Raw genomic sequence first — 18620 nt, forward strand, 5'->3', positions numbered from 1 at the left:
GGGGAAGGTCAGAAGGAGAAGCAGATTCCCAGCTGAGCCCGGAACCTGATGCAGGACTTGATCCTGGGAGATCATGACCTGAGCCAAAGGCAGTCACTTAACCAACTGGATTTTTCAAATCCTGTTTGAGTACAAGTTTCTTATTGCTACTATTCTGCTTGAGTCTCTACCCAGAGAGTTCCTCTGCTCTTTGGGAAACATAAAAGCTTGAACATGGTCTGCCAAATCCTGTCACTTCTCGGGGTCATCACAGTCCATTCTTCAGGCTCTGCTCTTGGGGACTCTGTCCTGGCGCTCAAACTCTGTCCTGGCGCTCTTCTCAGAGAAAGCGGTGTTTGTCCTGGTCAAGAGTGTAGTCCAGAAAGTTCAAAGAAAAGCCAAGTTCTGCAGTACACCCTTCCGCCCTCAAGTTTGAAAGCCAAGCTTGGAAGGCGCCTCTTTTCAAAGATGTTAGGTCTTTGCAGCCCCCCAACCTAACCCAGGCTTGCGCATTCCTGCCTTGGACTGTCTTTCTGCCTTGGCACTGCGTGGACCTCGAAAGAAAGGCAACCAGTAGGATGGGGAGTGTGCGGAGGGTCGGACGGGGAGGCGGGGAGGAAGCGGGTGCGACGGTGTGCCCCTGGGACCACAGCGCTCCCGGTACTAGACCGCCACGGCGGGGAGAGCCGGCGCCGAGGAGCAAGGAAGCCAGCCCGGCCCCGTGCGCTCTGCCCGCACCCTGTGGCGCGCGGGGGACACAGACTGCCCGGCTGGCCCCCCGGGGCGCGGCTGGCTGGGGCGGGGCGGAGAGGGGCGGGGCGGGGCGCGGTGCCTGCGGTCCCGGGCGCTCGGCAAGCTCGGAGTGTCCAACTTGGGAGCGCAGTGCACGGCGGCACCATGCGGTCCCACAATTTGGAGCCGATTTTTGACCGCGTGGGGCACTTTGGCAGGTAGGGAGCTGGGGGTGGGGAGGAGGAGGGACGACTGGCTGAGGGGAGCGGGAGCCACGTGGAGGAGGCGCCGGTGGGGTCTGTTTCTTTCCGTTGCGGTGGGGTTCTCGCGCGGCGCTAGCGATCCGAAAACCTGTCCCCCTGCTCTCGTGGGGAAGTCGGAAGACCCGTGTCCAGACTGCTGACTCTGACCTGGCCTTGTCCTCTCGGACTCTGGCGCCGGGACCTCCTCTACAGTGAGCAGAGGGGCCCCGGGGCTGGCCGTGGGGGTGGTGAGTGCGGGCCCCGGCCGGCCAGCCTGCTGCGACAGGTGGGACCCGGCGCGTGTCCTCTGCGGGAGCCGGAGTGCCCAGGCCCCGCCGGAGACGCCCGGTCACCCTAGTAGAGGAGTGTCTGCCTGTCCCTGGCGGCCGGTTTCTCTGGTCCGCCAAACCAGCTCCTCTTTCACTTTCCCAGACGAGCGGCTGTCCAGCTTGGCCCTATAGGGTCTCCCTCTGTGCCTGGCAGGGAGTGCCCCAGGAACAACCGTTAGTCAGATTTTGTTGCCATTTATAGAAACCTAACAAGTGCCACGTACATTGTGTCGGGTGGTTGCACACAATGCTTCGTCTGATGCCCTTGCAGAGAAAAGTGTTTGCATCCTTAATGATTGGGAAACTGAGGCTGGTGCTGCCAGCGACCCACAGACACCCTACACTGGGACCCACATGGAGCCACTTGACAACCTCCTTTCATTTGTAAAATTAATTAAGACATTAAAATATTTCATTCACTCGTTCATGGAGAAACGCTCCTCTGTCTGACCCAGAAAGTTTTCTGGAGGAGAGGCTGCCAGGTCCGGGCCATACAGCTTGACCATTGGAAATTGGAGCGGAGTCCGAATCCTCGCCTGCCTCTTATTTCTAGTATGATTCTGGGAATACTGTGCCTCAGTTTCCTATCCCCAGAACAGGAATCACCTCCCTCCCGGGCTTGTAGTGAAGAGATGACACAGTGCTGCTCTCCAAGTTGGATGCTGTACAGAAGCTGGTTATTCTTCTGTGTCCAGCCCCCAAAAAGGGGGTTGAGCGGTGGGCGGAGGGGCAAGAGGCCCCAGTTGTCTTCCGCTTCCTCCTGTTCTGCTGTGTCAGAACCTCTTTGCACCTGTTACCTGCAGTCTTCACTATAGCTCCCCGAGATTGGTGGCTTCCCACATTTTACACTGGTGAAAGCTGGGCCTTGTGCCTCCCTCTCGGATCTAGGAATCCAAGGGTAGGGTTGGATGTCACCGGATGTCCATCAGCTTCCACAGCCCACGCTGTCAACTGTGATGCTCTCCTGAGCACAACAGATACCACCCCAAGGCTCTACAGGGTCTTTATACATTATCTTGTTTTATCTTTCTTGAAGCAGAACAGCAGGGGGGTTACAAGCTCAGCTCTGGGGTTGGATGTCTGAATTCCAGGCCTGGCTCTACCACATGCTAACTCTGGTTGTGAGCGTTTTACTAACTATGTCCTCATCTGTAGAATGAGGATAATAATAGCACTCTAGATATTTATTTCAAGGGTTCCACGGGCAGCCTCTCATTCATCCTTGTAGTAGCCCTATGAGGTAAGAGGTACTAATACCATTCTCTCCCTCTGTATTTTAGGGATTAACTTGGGTCATTATATCAGTTGGTGTTTGGCTACCAAAGAGACCCCTCAGGTGAAAGTTTGTCCCTCTCCAGTAATTGTTCAGGGTAGGTTCTGTCCCGTGGGATCATCCAGGGACCCAAGTGGCTGAGGCAGGTCTGTCATCCACAGCATGGGGCCTCTCCCTCTGTGCTTGAAGCATCTGCCCTCATTGTCCTCACCCACATGGGTCAGATGAAGCTCTGCATGGTGGGAGAAGAGGAGAATGGATTGGGGGAGACAACTCTTAGCCGGCCACAGTCATGTACGTCAAAGTTTTAACATTCAGGACGTTCTCAGTAAGGCATGGCTGTTACTGTTACCTGGGTCCTCATCCTGGTGGGAACAGTTGGCTTGTAAAAGCAGCATGTAGCAAGGTAAGGGTAACAAGCTTATGGAAGAAGGAAAAAAAAAAAACAACAACAAAAAAACCCCCCAAAAAACAGTGTGACCAGAGCACAGGACACCCCGTTTTCTCTGATATTTGCTTTAATTGTACTCCTTATTGTTTTTAAATAGAAAGGGAAGTCATTGTGTTTTGTCATTAGCCTTTTAAGGAAACCTAGTGACAATGTTAAGTAGAGAACCCTAATTATCTTTCATTTCTCATTAGTCATTTCTAGGGTGAGGAAGCACAATCCTAATCACCTTTAAGAGAGGAAAGCAGGGCACTTAAGAATTAAAAAGCCATTCCAGGTCTTGTCCTGCAGCCATAACTGAAGGTGCACAAATTTGGACTTCTGGCCTGGGTGAGAGGGAACTGAGGACTCACATGCAGGCATCTATGTTGGGATAGACGGAGAACGTGGATGTCTCGATTTAAGGAGAGAAAGTATTTGAAATATCAGCGTGGGAATGTGGAGCCTATAGCTGATTTACATCTGTGGACATAGGTAGTTTTTTTTTTTTTTTCAGTATCTGAAGCTGTTTAGGTTCTTCCCTTTTGACTTTGCCTTAGGAACATCATAGTTAGCTCTTCTATGCACTGACAGTGTGCCATAATGCTGTACCCGTATTAACTGTCTTCAGTCCCAGAACAACCCATTTTTCAGATAAGGAAACTGAGGGAGAGAAAGTTTAATGAGTAAGGTTAAGGACTTTGTAAGTAACAGACACAAGATTCAAAGCTTGGCAGTCTGGCTCTGGAGTGCCTACTCTTAACCACACTGGGCTGCCACCCATTAGGCTTCTTTGTACAGAATAATATAAATCTAGGACTGACAGTCATTTCTTCATCTGTCACCCAAATTATAGAGGTCCATTTTCTAGGGGTTCTGGTCATCTTTGTTTTCCTTTGCTTCTGGGTTTTCTGCCCATTGTGTGTGTCTGTATGATTGTTTTTCCATTAGTGTGTCTCTCTAGCTGCGAACATGGTGGTGTGCTGTATCTGTTAGTATTATCCTGCAGGGGCCTTAGGTTGGGCCCATGGATAATACCTGATGCACAACAGTCTTTGTAAGGGTGCTAGTGATATGTCACAATGCTAGATGCCTAAGAAGTTCTTCTTGCAACAGGGAAAGGGAAGTTTGAATTGAAAGGATACTCTGGATCTTTCTGGCACGTAGAATATGTAGTTATGTGAACTAGCTTGGACTGTTCAGAGACTCCTAGGTGGTTTATTATTTCTGGGTTAGGAAGTGGGCTGTGCTGGGGAGGCAGGAAGTATGAGGCTGAGAGAAGGAAGGGGAGAGGTAAGCTCACAATCATCCCCAAGAACGTGTTTGTGTGGCATGCTATGGAGTTCAGGTGTTAGGAAGGTCACCTTGCAGAATGGAAGGTGCCTTGGAAGGGTGGGAGCTTGGGCAGAGCCCAGAGAAGACCTAGATAAGAGCCCAGGGGAGATAAGGAGGGTCTAGACTGAGGCGGGGGAGTGGGGGGATGTGAACAGGGAGGACTATACAGTTTGTTTTTTGTTTTTTCTTTTTTTTTTTTTTTTTTTAAGATTTTATTTATTTATTTGACACAGAGAGAGATCAGAAGTAGGAAGAGAGGCAGACAGAGAGAGAAGAGGAAGCAGGCTCCCTGCTGAGCAGAGAGCCTAATGTGGGGCTTGATCCCAGGACCCTGGGATCATGACCTGAGCCTAAGGCAGAGGCTTAACCCACTGAGCCACCTAGGTGCCCCAGGACTAGACAGTTTTTAACAGGTGGGATTGACTGGACCTCCTGCTTATGGAGGAGAAGTGGGAAGGCCCTCTCGGCCTTCCACCCCATGCCCCATATTTCTGCTTTGTGTAGATCATGGTGTCTGAAACTCAGAAACAGTTACACGGTCCAGCTGGGGCAGGCTTGGGGCTGGGATCTATTTGAGAGTGTTCTGAGTTCCGCATGGGATTTCTGGGTTGAGATATTTACTAGGCATTTGGATAAATAATCCAACAAGGAGGCAACAAGATCCCTCCTTGTCAGCATGGATTGGGTGGCCATTCAGGGCTGAAATCCATCTGGTAGGCACCAGATGGACAGACTGGGTGTGACTTGGTACCCATTCCAATCGTGCCTCAGCAGGGCATTGGTGACTCCTTTTCCCGCTCTCTGGGGCTTGTAGATATAAAATGTTTAAGTTGATATATTACATATACACAGAAAAGTATACACTGTTATCATACCTCCTGAATTCATCAGCCTGTTGCCTGGGAGCCGGTGACCCACCAGCATTGCCAGGTGCTCATAGGTAGCTCAGTGTGTGCAGGCCAAGGGCAGAGCCTTGACCCTAGGACTCTACGTGACATCTAGGAACCTGAGCCTCGGGGTTAGTGACCTGGAGGGCTGAGGGGCTCCCACATGACCCTTTCAAGCTATGGTCTTAGCCTCTCGGGATCTTTTGAGTCTCAACAGGTCAGGCTTGTCTTTCCAGCCTGCTGTTCCTATCCAGTCCCTCTGTGTGGACTCGGTGAGGCAGATTTCTCAGTCTTTCTTTGAGCAGGGGCATGTTTTCTGGAAAAACAGAGTTGGCTCCCCTCTAGCCCCAAGGACTCAAGCTTTGGGGCTCTAGGCTCTTCTCTTGGTTGCCCATCCCCCAGAGACCCCGAGAATAGTATCTGTGTGTTTTCCCTCCCTTTCTGCTACTAGAAAAAAGTCACTTGATTCTGGCTTACCTTTAGCTTTGTGTTTTTCTCTTCTGAACTAGCTGCCGGGGCCAGTGCCAGATCCAGAGTTGAATTTTGAAACTGTGGCCAGCTCCGGCATGTGGCGCCCTGATAGCTACAACCCACTAAGTTGATTCCATCTTACTTTTTTTTTTTTTTTAAATCATCTATGTGGGGTTCTATGAGAAGTGAGGATGCCACGTACCATCTTGGCAGTCGTCCCTGAGGACTTGGGGGGTTGCCTTCTTGCTGACTTCACATCACCACTTCTGCGACTTTGCTTAGCCTTGCCAGCTTGTGATAGCCTTCAGAGTGGGGTGTTCACCACGTGGTGGGCCAAGATGATCTTTTGGAGTACCACAGAAAACACCCATTTTACATATGAACGTGTATACAAGTAAATATATATGTGAATTTTTATTTCAATATGCACAAGGTGTTAATTTAGTATATAAATATTATATATCCATATATGTTCATTTTATACATCTCTGCACACACATACACACACTCTTTTTTTTTTTATGCTGATGAAGAACCCAGCTAAAAAAATACTTTCTCAAAATTCTTTATACACTGGCCTCTTGAGCACCTCTCTTTACCAGAAGCATTGAGGACACATTAACCTCAGTGCTGTTTACTTGAACCCTGAGGGATGCTGGGACATTCTACAGACATCACACTACACACCAGGCAAGGTGCTATAGGAGATTCGAAAGTGGCTGCATTACAGTTTCTACCTTTATGGGACTTTCTTTCAACCTATTATGGGCCTTTTATTGTTATTGATTTGGTAGAGAAATAGAAAACGTTCACCTGGTGTTCTCTAAAAACTCAACATAAAGAACAGGAGTGCACTTAAGCTGTCTGTCGTGGCCAGAGAAGAGAAAGAAAGCAATGGGAGAGAACATGAGTAAATGAATGACAGGTGTTTCGTTCGTGGGGGATGAGAAGAGTGGAGCGAAAATACCTCAGGGGGAATAGGCAAGGCCAGCAGTTCTCACAATGTGCCCTGTGCCATCTCGGGGTCTGCAAGGTCCAAACCGCTGCCATGGTAACACAGAGACATTAGTTGCCATCTTTACTCTCATTTTTCATGAAGATACAATAGACTTCCAGAGGCTAGCTGAAGTGTAAAAATGTATCAGATGGAATGCAGCCACTGACTGGAGAAACTAGGGGTCTTCTTTTAATCTGAGTAGTGTGTGTGTGTAGGGGGGTGTTGAAGATTTTATTTTTAAGCAACTTCCATACCCAATGTGGGGCTCAGACTCACAACCCCAAGATCCAGAGTCACACGCTCCACTGACTAAGCCAGCCAGGTGCCCCATTTTTATAAGTTTTAAATGCAAAACACCACCATTCTTCTTACTAATTTTGTTTCATTTTGTTTTGAAAACTATAGCTGTATGTTCTTTAATGTTAACATGAAATGGGCTTATTAATAGGTTTGAGCGGATGAATAAATATTTAAAGTGTTCTCCATTTTAATTTCTAATACATACTGGCAACTCACATAAAGATAAGGCTCTTGGGATCCTCAAGATTTCTAAGAATATAAGGCCTCCTGAGAACAAAAAGTTTGAGAACAAGGGAGCTAAAGGATGGTCGGAAGTGCCTTCCAGGGAGGGGGAGCTCCAGGACCAGGTGGGTGGGCAGCTCTGAGAAGTAGACGGGAAGAGGAAGATCACATATGTCAACAGCGCCATTTAGCATCGATGTGCTCTGACGGCAGCAGTCTTTGTTTCCAGTTCAGTGGCATCATTGTTGTGTCTCCTGATGGAAACATTCATCACTCTGGAGCTAAGATCTTTGGCTAGCAGAGCATAAGGATGTGGGAACAGGAAGCAACAATTTTGTTAACGGGTCCTTAGGTGTGACAGTGAGTGGTATAACTCCCATTTCCACCCCTTGATTCCTAGACTCATGAGTGCGAGAAATAGCACCATATATCGGAGCTTGATTCAGAGCATACACAGCTTTCTAGAGAATCTCGTCTTAGCCCTGCATGCTGTGGCCACCCAGCTGGCTTTGTAATTGAGTCTTCAAAAGGCTAGTCCACCATTCTTTCAAATCAGCTGCTTCAGGGTAGTAGGGAACGTGGTAAGATCAGTAAGTGGTATCAGCAGGGGCCCGCTGCCGTATTTCTTCTGCTGTGAAGTGAATTTCTTCATCATAAGCAATGCTACGTGAGATACCCCAGTGGTGGATAGAGCATTCTGTAAGTATTGTAGTTTTGGCCGAAGCATTGTGCAGGGAAGGCAAGTCTATAACCAGTGTCTGTTCTAGTCAGGACGAAGTGCTGCCCACATGGTTCCGCACAGTAAGCAGACACTCACCCCAGCAGCGGTGCCATACTGGGGCTCAGTGTTGGTCTCTGCTGCTGGCACATGTGGTCCTCATGGTGTCTGAGCCAGATCAGCTCACCGAGATGCAGAGCCTGTGCATGACCTGTGTCCCTGCCTCCATAACCACTTTGTTCATGAGCCCAATGGACAATGACAGGATGGCTTGGGAAAGAGGCCAGCAGGATGGATCATGCTATCTGCTTGAGGAGGATTTTAATAATCCTTTTGGTGAGCATTCACATGAGACACCAATATCTTCACATTTCTCCCCTCTTCCTAGAGATCTGCCCACATACCTCCTCTTCAAATTTATTTGACGCCCATTTTTTTGATCGTGTGCCCTCCAAGTTCTGACCATCCAGCTAAACCATCCGCCACAGCTTACGTGTTGATATATGATCACATGTCTGGCTATTTCTCCTTCCAAGCAAAGTGTAACTAGGTGCATTGCTCGAAGTTCTGTTCACTGGAAGGGTTTTCCTTCACGACTGTTCTTCAGGCCTGTACCAGGGAGGGGCTATTGTACTTCAGCTGTCCAATTTTGGGCAGTGCCTGCATATGGTGTGGAACCATCTGTAAAATCAGGCCCAAGTCTTTTACTCCATCCTCTGACTTTAGGAACTCCTGTGAGTTGCGCCATTGGTGCAAGCTGGGAGAGAGAAGGCCGTGTTTAAAGACTTAAGCATGAGACCTGAAGCAGTAAAGCTCCTAGTAGAAGACGGGAAAGCTTCCTGACAATGATGTTGGCACTGATTTCATAGGTATGACATCAAAAGCACAGGCAACAAAAACCAAATATAAACCAATGGGGCTACATCAAACCAAAAAGCTTTCTCACAACAAAGCAACCAGTCAACAGAATAAAAAGGCCACCTACAAAATGGGAGAAAATATTTCCAAACCATATATCTGATAGGGAGCAAATTTCCAAAAAATAAGGAATGGATACAACTTCTAACCAAATAATTAATAACCTGATTTAAAAAAATGGGCCTATGACTTGAATAGACACTTCTCCAAGGAAAATATGCAAATAGTCAGTAGGTGTATGAAAAAGCTTCCTTTATCATTAATCACCAGGGAAATGCAAATCAAAAGCACAATGAGATATCACCTTATATCTGTCAGGGTGGCTATTATTAAACAAACAAACAAACAAACAAAGGACAACACGTGTTGGTGAGGATATGGAGAAGTTGGAACACTTGTGTGCTGCCAGTGGGAATGCAAACTAGTGTAGCCGCCTAGGAAAACAGTATGGAGGTTCCACAAAAAATTAAAAAATAGAACCACCATATGATCCAGCAATCCCACTTCTGGGTATATGTTTAAAAGAATTGAAAACAGGATCTCAAAGAGATATTAGCCCTTCCATGGTTATGGGTATCCCATGGGCAGCCCTAGTCACAATGGCTAAGATGTGGAAACAACCTCTGTGTGTATCCACAAATGAGTGGGTAAGGAAAATGTGGTGTGTACCCTACAGTGGAATACTATTCAGCCTTAAGAGAAAGAAGGAAATTCTGCAATACACAGAAATATGGATGAACCTTGAGGACATTTTGCTAAGTAAAATAAGCCAGACACAAAAAGAATAACTATGGCATGACTCCAGTCATAGGAGGCATCTAAGATAGTAAACTTCATATAAAATATTTATTTATGTATTTATTTATTTAGTTAGTTGAAAAAGAGAGAGGGGGGGGCATGAGAAGGGAGAGAGGCAAAGGGAAAAGCAGACTCCCTGCAGAGCAGGGAGCTTGATCCAGGACTCAATCCCAGGTCTCCAGGATCATGACCTGAGCCAAAGGCAGTTGCTTAACCAACTTAGCTACCCAGGTTGTCCCCAGAAAGTTCATTCTTTAAATTTTGTTCTGTTAGAACTATGTTTAGTACCAAAATCTGTATTCATCAAGGTCCCCTAGAGAAACAGGACAAATAGGATATATAGAGAGATACAGATGAGAGATGTATTATAGGAATTGGCTTACACAGTTATGGAGTCACACAATGTGCTGTCTGGAGGCTGGGATCCAGGATAGCCGGTGTTGTACTTGTGAGGTCCAACTGAAGGCCTGAAAATCGGGGGGCTGATGATGTAAGTCGTGGTCTAGTTGCTACCAGGCTGGGTCTGAGGACCCAGGAGTCCCGCAGGACCAGCCAAGAGAGTCCCTGACTGTGCACAAGATAGAAATCTGAGCCAGTGGGAGGATAAAGCAGAGTTTATTGAAAGTATAGAGAGAGTATAGACAGAACTTCTGGGAGACTCAGAAAGGAAAGGAGGAAATCTTGTCTTTGGTCAGGGTTCGAGGGTTTTTACTGAGTCTCGTGGTCTCGTGTACATGTCCTCTTAGGCATCCAGGAACAAGTTAGTATGGAGACGAAAGCCCAGGTGTTATTCCTTAGAGGGAGGGACCTTGGCGTTGAGATGGATGTCTAGCACTAGTGATCTGAAATATGCCTGTAACAACTTCATCCGGTTGGTCATTCTCACCTGGTTCTTCCTTGGATATTATCTATTCTAAAGAAACCATTAACTCTGTGTTCCTTACAAGGAGGACCTACTGTTTGCCTTCTGAGGCATGTATAAAGTAGGCCCTAGCAAGAATAGAAGCAAGGGGGCGCCTGGGTGGCTCAATGGGTTGGGCCTCTGCCTTTGGCTCAGGTATATCAGGGTCCTGGGATGAAGCCCCGCATTGGGCTTTCTGCTCAGCTGGGAGCCTGCATCCCCCCCGCCCCCGCCTGCCTCTGTGCCTACTTGTGATCTCTCTCCCTCTGTCAAATAAATGAATAAAATCTTAAAAAAAAAAAAAAGTAATAGAAGCAGGAAAAGGAGCAAAAGGCAGGTTTTTATGGAGTCCTTCACTTTCCCTGTTTGGGTCTGAGTCCAAAACCCTGAGAACCAGGAATTGCAATGTTCAAGGATAGGAGAAGATGGATGTCTCGGCCCCAGCAGAGAGAATGAATTTGCCCTTCCTCCACCTTTTGCTGTAGTCAGGCCCTCAGTGGGATCAGCATGCCCACCCACCAGTGGGAGTAATCTCCTTTACTCCATCTACCCATTCAAATGTTAATCTCACAGACACATCCAGAAATAATGTTTACCGGGTATCTGGGCTTAGCCCATTCTTGCTGACACATAAAATTAAACAAAGCATCATAGACTTGTAGATTTATTTTACACCTTGGGATATACCGTGCTATTTATTTCGTTGCTCAAATTGTGAGCTTTTTCAGATTGATTCCTGTGTCCCTGTGACATGCCCCCAACCTTTTGTATTTTTACATGCCTCTTTACTTTCTGATTCTGTAAGATGCTTTAGCCATACTTTTAATTTTTCCTGTTCTGTCCTCAAATCAGCCATTTTTCCTGGCTCCTTTTAATGAGGAAATGGTTTTTAGAAAACAAATTCTGGGCACTGGGTGTGTGTGCTGCTATTGGGATGTTGATGCGGATTGGCCAGGTTTGAGAACCCAGAGGATGTCCTGCAGGATCAACCAGGAGAGTCCTTGGCTTTGCACAGGTTAGAAATCAAATGTGAGCCAAGAGGAAATGAGAGCAAGGTTTATTGAAGACATAGAGAAATCAGATATAGACAGAATCTCTGGGAAAGTTGGAAAGGAAAGGAGAATGAGTTTCATCTTTGCTTGGAGTCTGGGGTTTTTATTGGGAATGGTCTGGTGCAGCATCTTCTCAGGTATCTGGGAACAAAGATGAGTGTTTAGTTGTCCCCCATAAGTCACTTATGCCTTGCAGCCAGGGGTCTTGATGAGTTCGTGGTCTTGGAAAACATTCTTTATGACTCCACGTGGTCACTCCTTAGATGCTATCTACTATACTGGAAGTCTCCAAAGAAATCATGAACTCCTTGGCCTTTATAAGGAGGACATGCATTATCTGTTCTGTAAGGCATGTGTAAAGGGTGGGGTGTAGGTCCTAGGAAGACTAGAAACAGGAAAAATAGTTTTTCATGGGGGTCCCTTTAGTTCCCCGTCTCAATGTCATTACTTGTGGGTTCACCTAACAGAGTTATGTATATATGATAACAAATAACACATATATGTATGGAAACATCTAATTATTTCTGTATTTATCCATCTGTATATATATTAAGCTAAATATGATGAATACCCTTCGTATTTACTTATAGTCTTTTTGAACCTGTAGGCCAGATATAGTAACTTGCTTTTTTTCTCTTTACAGATTTCAGAAATTCCTTTATTTTATATGTGCCTTCCAGAACATCTCTTGTGGTATCCACTACTTGGCATCTGTGTTCCTGACAGTGTCCCCCTACCATACTTGCAGGCCTCCAGGCAACGTGAGTCAGGTTCTTTTCGGCAATGTCTCTATTTGGAGATTGGAGGACATCTGGATACTGTTTTTCACAGGCCATAAAGATCAGATTATAGTGCAGCTGCAGAATGGTGAGGTCTGGGAACTGACAAGTTGTCACCGATTCCGGAGGGATGGCCATTCTGCTTTGAACTCTGATTATAATGGCCAGAAGAGTAGCTTTCCTTGTTTGGATGGCTACATCTATGACAAGAGCAAGTGGGACAGCACCGTGGTGACTCAGTGGGATCTGGTCTGCAACCGAGAATGGTATGCAAGGATGGTCCAGCCCGTATTTATGGTGGGAGTCCTGCTGGGAGCGATGATTTTTGGCCACTTTTCTGACAGGTAATATGAAGTATTTAAGTTTGTTGCATCAGTGTAAGGCTTATTTTCCTATCTGGTTTTCTTAGAGGTCAGGAAATTATGTTGAAAATTTTAGTCATATTCACACCTCCTATCTAGATACCTACCTCTTTGCTGATCTGTTATTTAGGGATACACAAAAAACCTAGTAGTTAGAGCATGTGTTCTGATGATAGCTGACCTGGGTTCAGATCCTGGTTGTACCTTACTAGCCATGAGCCCTGGGAAAATTGTATGACCTGTGTTTCAGAAACTAGTTTGTAAGCTGGTGATGAAAATAATAGCACTCACTTCAAAGGGTTATTGTAAAATTAATGCAGAAAAATTACCTGGAAATATAGCAACTCAATAAATACTTGTTATTACTTGAATATATATATAATATATATATATATATAAAATATATATGTGTGTGTGTGTGTGTATGTGTGTGTGTGTGTGTGTATGTTTAAATATACCTGCTTTTTAATAGATATAGCCTGGTTCTAAGCAGTACTATCTGTGAAATTGCGGATTTGATACACTAGCCATATTTTCTTTAAAAAAACACACATACAAATGGGTACATAACATTTAAATACAGCAAAGCTCCTCCCTATGGACATGGACTGCGCTTTAAATACATGGCCTAATATACAGAAATGAATTTATTTGGTCCCGTAGTTGTGAATTCTACAGGCATGTGCTGGGTCCCGGGAACCTGAAGGCAGCAGCTTAGGTCAAAGTCCCTGCTCTTGGTGTGAACTAGTCTAATGGGGCCAACAGATGTGTCCAGAATAAAAGTATAGGGCTTTGTTGTAGCTGGGGCCATACTAGAAGTGAAAGCCAATGGAGGCAGAGTCTATGGAAGCCTAAAGGGAGGAGTGCCCAGGTCTCCCCACCTCTCACTCACATCCTGTGAGGTGCTATTTGAACAATGAAATTAGGGAAGTGGAGTGTAGTTATTATTTGGTGGCTGAAGTTATGTTTCTGTGATTAAGAATCTTCTGTTCTGTAACTGCCTTCCTGGTAGTTGTGTGGAAGGTGTGGAAATGGGGTCAGTCAAAGCCAAAACACATGATCAGAAGGCACCATGAGTGAGAGTCAGCAGAAGCAGTAGGCAGCAAAAGCAGCCCTTCTGCACAAGGACTTCAAATACTAGAATTGTCAGGGGTAGGTCAAAAATCCACTATGTTCACTGCTCTTAAAGGAATAGATGACAAACTTAAAATTATTGATAACAATCTGGACATTGTATTTTAACAAAATGAGAAAAAATTAACTAAATTTACTTATTTATTTACTTATTTATTTAAAGTAAACTCTTTGCCCAACATGGTACTTGAACTCATGACCTCAAGATCAAGAATCACATGCTCCACCAACGGAGCCAGCTAGGCACCCCCCGGAAATTGTATTTTTAAAATGTTACAAAATTGAAGAATAACTACCTCGAACATCTAGAAATACAGACCAAAATAAGCGACTGACAAATTCCTGGTAGTTGTGACAACCTGTTATATACAAGTAAAGAAAGAATGAATAGAATGGATGAGAGCTCAGAAAAAATTATTAATAATAAACATCAGAGAGACAGATGGAAAATATGAGAGATTAAAATTCATGATGGTGGAGGGGTAAGGTCTAAAATATACTTGGTATTAGAAACTAATCAATGGAATTTACTACATTAACATAGTAGAGGACAAAACTCATATTTGCAACTCAATAAATACAGGAAAAAATTTGTTAAATTTCAAAATTAATTCATGACAAAACTAAAAGTAGAAGAATGTCCTTAACCTGATAACAGGTATCTACAAAAAGACCTACCATGAACATCTTAATGTAAAATGTCAAAAACTTTTGCTTTGGAATCAGGAACCTACAAAGATACATGAAACACTGCTTCTGCCTAGTTTTGTGCTGGAGATTCTAGTACTATAAAGAAAAACAGTGAAGGAAAAAAGAGGGAGAAACAGAAGGAGAGAGAAATGCCTAATCAGAAAGAAGAAGAAAAGACATTATTTTTAGCATATAATTGTGTATGAAGAAAATCCAGCAGATGAAGTTAGAATTAATGAACATTTAATGAGGTTGCTCGATATGTTAATACATATAAATTAATTATGTTTATATCTACTAGTAGTAAATAGAACAATTTTTAAATGCCATTGCAGAGTCCAGAAATGAAGTCACACTTACACAGTCAATTAATCTATAACAAAGGAGGCAAGAATATTGATGGGGAAAAGACATTCTTTTCAATAAATAGTGTGGGGAAAACTGAACAGCTGCATGCAAAAAAATGGAACTGGACTACCTTCTTACATCATACACAAAAATAAGTTCAAAACGACTTAAAAAACCTGAATATGAGACCAGAAACCATGAAATGCATAGAAGAAAACATAGGCAGTAATCTCTTTGACATTGGCCTTAGCAACATTTTTCTAGCGATATCTCCTCAGGAGAGGGAAATAAAAAACAAAAATAAACTATCAGGGCTACCCAAGAATAAAAGCTTTTGCATAGTAAAGGAAACCATCAACAGAATGAAAAGGTAGCCTATGGAATGGGAAAAGATATGTGCAAATGATATATACATAAGGGGTTAGTATTCAAAAGCTACAAAGAACTTATACAACTCAACATCAGAAAAACAATCTGATTAAAAAATGGGCAGAAGAAAAAGAAATAGGCAGAAGATGTGCAGATGGCCAACAGACATGAGAAGATGCTCAACATCACTAAATGCAAATCAGAACCACAATGAGATACCACCTTACACCTGTCAGAATGGATAAAATAAATTAAAAAAAAAAAAACAAGAAATAACAAGTGTTGGTGAAGTTGTGGAGAAAAGGCACCCTTGTGCACTATTAGTGGGAATATAAATTGGTGCAATCACTGTGGAAAAATAGTATGGAAGTTTCTCAAAAAATTGAAAATAGGAATATCATATGATCCAGTAATTCTATGATGGACTATTTACCCAAAGAAGAAGGAAACACTAATTTGAAAAAATATATGTATTCTTATGTTTACTGTAGCACTATTTATAATAGTCAAGATATGGAGGCAACTTAAGTGTCCATTAATAGAAGAAGGGATAAAAAAGTTGTGATATATAAATAGTATATTAATAGAATATATTTTATTTATGAATATATTATATGTTAATAAATTGAAATAAAATGTATCAATATGCTAAAAACACAGAATGCATAATATGACCTAACATTAATAATAATATAATTATTATATAAATATAAATATGTACTATATAATAAATATAAATATACAATAAATATATAACTAATAATATAAAATAAAATAATAAATATTAATAAAAGTAATATTAATTATAATAAAATGTAATAATAGAACTTATAATATATGTAATATATATAATGTTACATGGGTGAATAATATTCCAGCCATTTGCAGCAACATGGATGGACCTGGAGGGCATCGTGCCAAGTGAAATAAGTCACAGAAGGTCAAATATCTTATGACTTCACTTATATGTGGAATCTAAAAAACAAAACAGATGAACAAACAAATAAACCAAAAGCAGGACCAGACCCATAAATACAGAAAACAAACTGTTGGTTGCCAGAGGGGAGACAGTGCTGGCGGTGGGTGAAATGAAGGAGTGGGAGATACAGGCTTCCAGTTATGGAATGAGTAAGTCATGGGGACAAAAGGTACAGCACAGGGAATATAATCAATGATATTGTAATAGCCTTGTGTGGGGACAGGTGGTAGCTACCCTTGCGATGAGCAGAGCATAATATATAGAGTTGTTGAATCACTATGTTGTACACTTGAAACTAATGTAACAGATGTCAACTATGCTTCAATTAAAAAAAAAGTTTAAAAAATGCCATTGTAAAAACTTAAAAATATAATATATATATGGATAAATCTTTTTTGGATAAATCTTTTTTTGGTAAATCAAAAAGTATATAAACTCTTTATAGAGAAAATGACAGACATCAAGAATCAAATCATTGAGATAAATAGATATATCATTAGACAAACAGTTGATAGTTCCTTAGGGGACCCCAAACAGAGTAGTGCAATTATAGATATAACTATATCTATAATTGGCATCACACATCAGCAGGAAAAAGAATAATAAGTGGTGCTGGGACACTGTACAGCCATATAGAAAAAAATAGAACTGGTGTCCCTTCCTCACACCTTACAGTACAAACAGCAGAAGGATTAAAATCCAGGGTTAAAGTTCCATATGTGAAAGGAAAAACTATATAACTTTAGAAAGATAATAGGGGAGAACATTTTCAGAATCTAATTAAAGGAAGGGAAGATTTTTTTTTAAGATGCAAAAAGCGCTAACCATGAAGGAAAAAACGAATAAATTTGACTTCACTAGAATTTAAGACAAGATAGAGAGAAAAAGAGAGAGAATATTTGCTTTACATATAACTAAAAGATTAGAATCCAGAATACTTAGAGGACTTTATATCAATAGGAAAAAGATAGACAAACCCAATAGAAAACTGGGAAAAAGATTTGAAGTCACTTAATAAAAGAGAAAATCCAGACAGCTAATGGAAAGATGAAAAAGGTGTCAATGATGTATAACATACTGTTTATTTTTGACCAGTTGTCAAAAGTAGAAAGTCTTGTAATGCCAAGTGTTGGTGAGGATAATGGGTAATAGGATCTCTCGCCCTGCTGGTGTGAATGCAAATTAAGACTGCAAATCAGGAAAACTTTGAAGAATCGTTTCTCATTATACAGAAAATTTGGAGATGTGCACAACTCACATGTCCTAGGGGTTGGGCCTTGGAGAAGCCCCTGCACACGTCCACATGGGTATGTGCGTCAGAAGTCTCTTACAGCATTGTTGCTACCAGCCTGGCCATGCAAGGAACCCAGATATGCTTCAGCCATGTTGTAGACACACGTATGGCAGTATTTCTTGCTCTGGGTTGTGCGGCCATGCAATGGATGAAACATCACTCAAACAACAGAGAGGAATCTCCAAAAATGGTATTGAGTGAAAGAAGCGAGACATAAAATAATATGTACAGTACTGTTTGATGATAGAAAGTTCAAAACCTAGCAAAAGTAACCTGTCTTGTTTTGGGCTGTCTATAAACATGGTAAAATGGAATGGAAAACAAGGAATTAATGGTTGCTGAAATTAGGATAATGGTCCCTCCAAAAAGGGGGCAAGGAGTTGGGTTTGGAAACACCAAGAGAGATGTGAGAGGCTATTGGGAAGGTGGCAATGGTCCCTTTCTTACTTTGGGTTGTGAAATCACAGATGTTTGAGTCTTTATTATTCTCCAAATTGTACATACGTTTTTGTAGGCATTCTTTTGTATGCATGATGTAATAAAAAGGCAAGGAAATAAGATCTGATTCCATCATTATAGAGGAGAAAGACTTTTAAGTAGATAATTTCAATGAAATGTGACAAATGCTTTTAAAATAACAACTCCATTACACACCATTTACTATGCACTAGGTGCTATTTTAAATGTCTTGTGTATTATCTCATTTAATTATTTAAAGAAGTCTGGGAGGTAGGCAGTACTGGCCCTATTTTAAGTACCGGTGTAGAAAAGGAGGCACAGAAAGTTTATTTGGAGGGTAAGCAGTGGAGCTGGGATTTGAACCCAGGCCTGAACACCTGATTACTACAGTACGTTGTCTCTTCATTTCTACTGCAAGAACGCAGGTGATGGTCAGAAAAGCCTGCACGTTTGACCTGGGTTTTAGATACTCACTGGGAATGCTTTCTAAGGGGGAGGAAACCCAATTTTATGTCACAAGATAGCCCAGCACATTCAGGGAATTGTGGGGAGGCCCATTTGGCAGAAGGAAAGGATGGCTAAAGGTAGTGAAGCCAAACTACACCCAGCTTTGTGTTTATTTCTG

General features: G+C 43.0%; 1 protein-coding gene across 2 annotated transcripts in view; it reads left to right on the forward strand.

Moving 5' to 3' along the window:
* Positions 1-670: 670 nt before the first annotated feature.
* SLC22A16 (solute carrier family 22 member 16) overlaps positions 671-18620 on the forward strand; it is a 40216-nt gene continuing 22266 nt past the window's right edge. The window contains exons 1-2 of one of the 2 annotated variants that reach the window (XM_004753507.3): positions 671-929; positions 12225-12704. In XM_004753507.3, coding sequence (XP_004753564.1) covers positions 877-929; positions 12225-12704 — 533 coding nt within the window. In that variant the 5' untranslated portion in view covers positions 671-876. The remainder of the gene's footprint in view (positions 930-12224; positions 12705-18620) is intronic. The other variant, XM_013056705.2, reaches the window with a different exon arrangement.

Source organism: Mustela putorius, unplaced genomic scaffold (assembly GCF_011764305.1).
Source record: "Mustela putorius furo isolate JIRA1106 unplaced genomic scaffold, ASM1176430v1.1 tig00000450_pilon_pilon_pilon, whole genome shotgun sequence".
Lineage (NCBI taxonomy): Eukaryota > Metazoa > Chordata > Mammalia > Carnivora > Mustelidae > Mustela > Mustela putorius.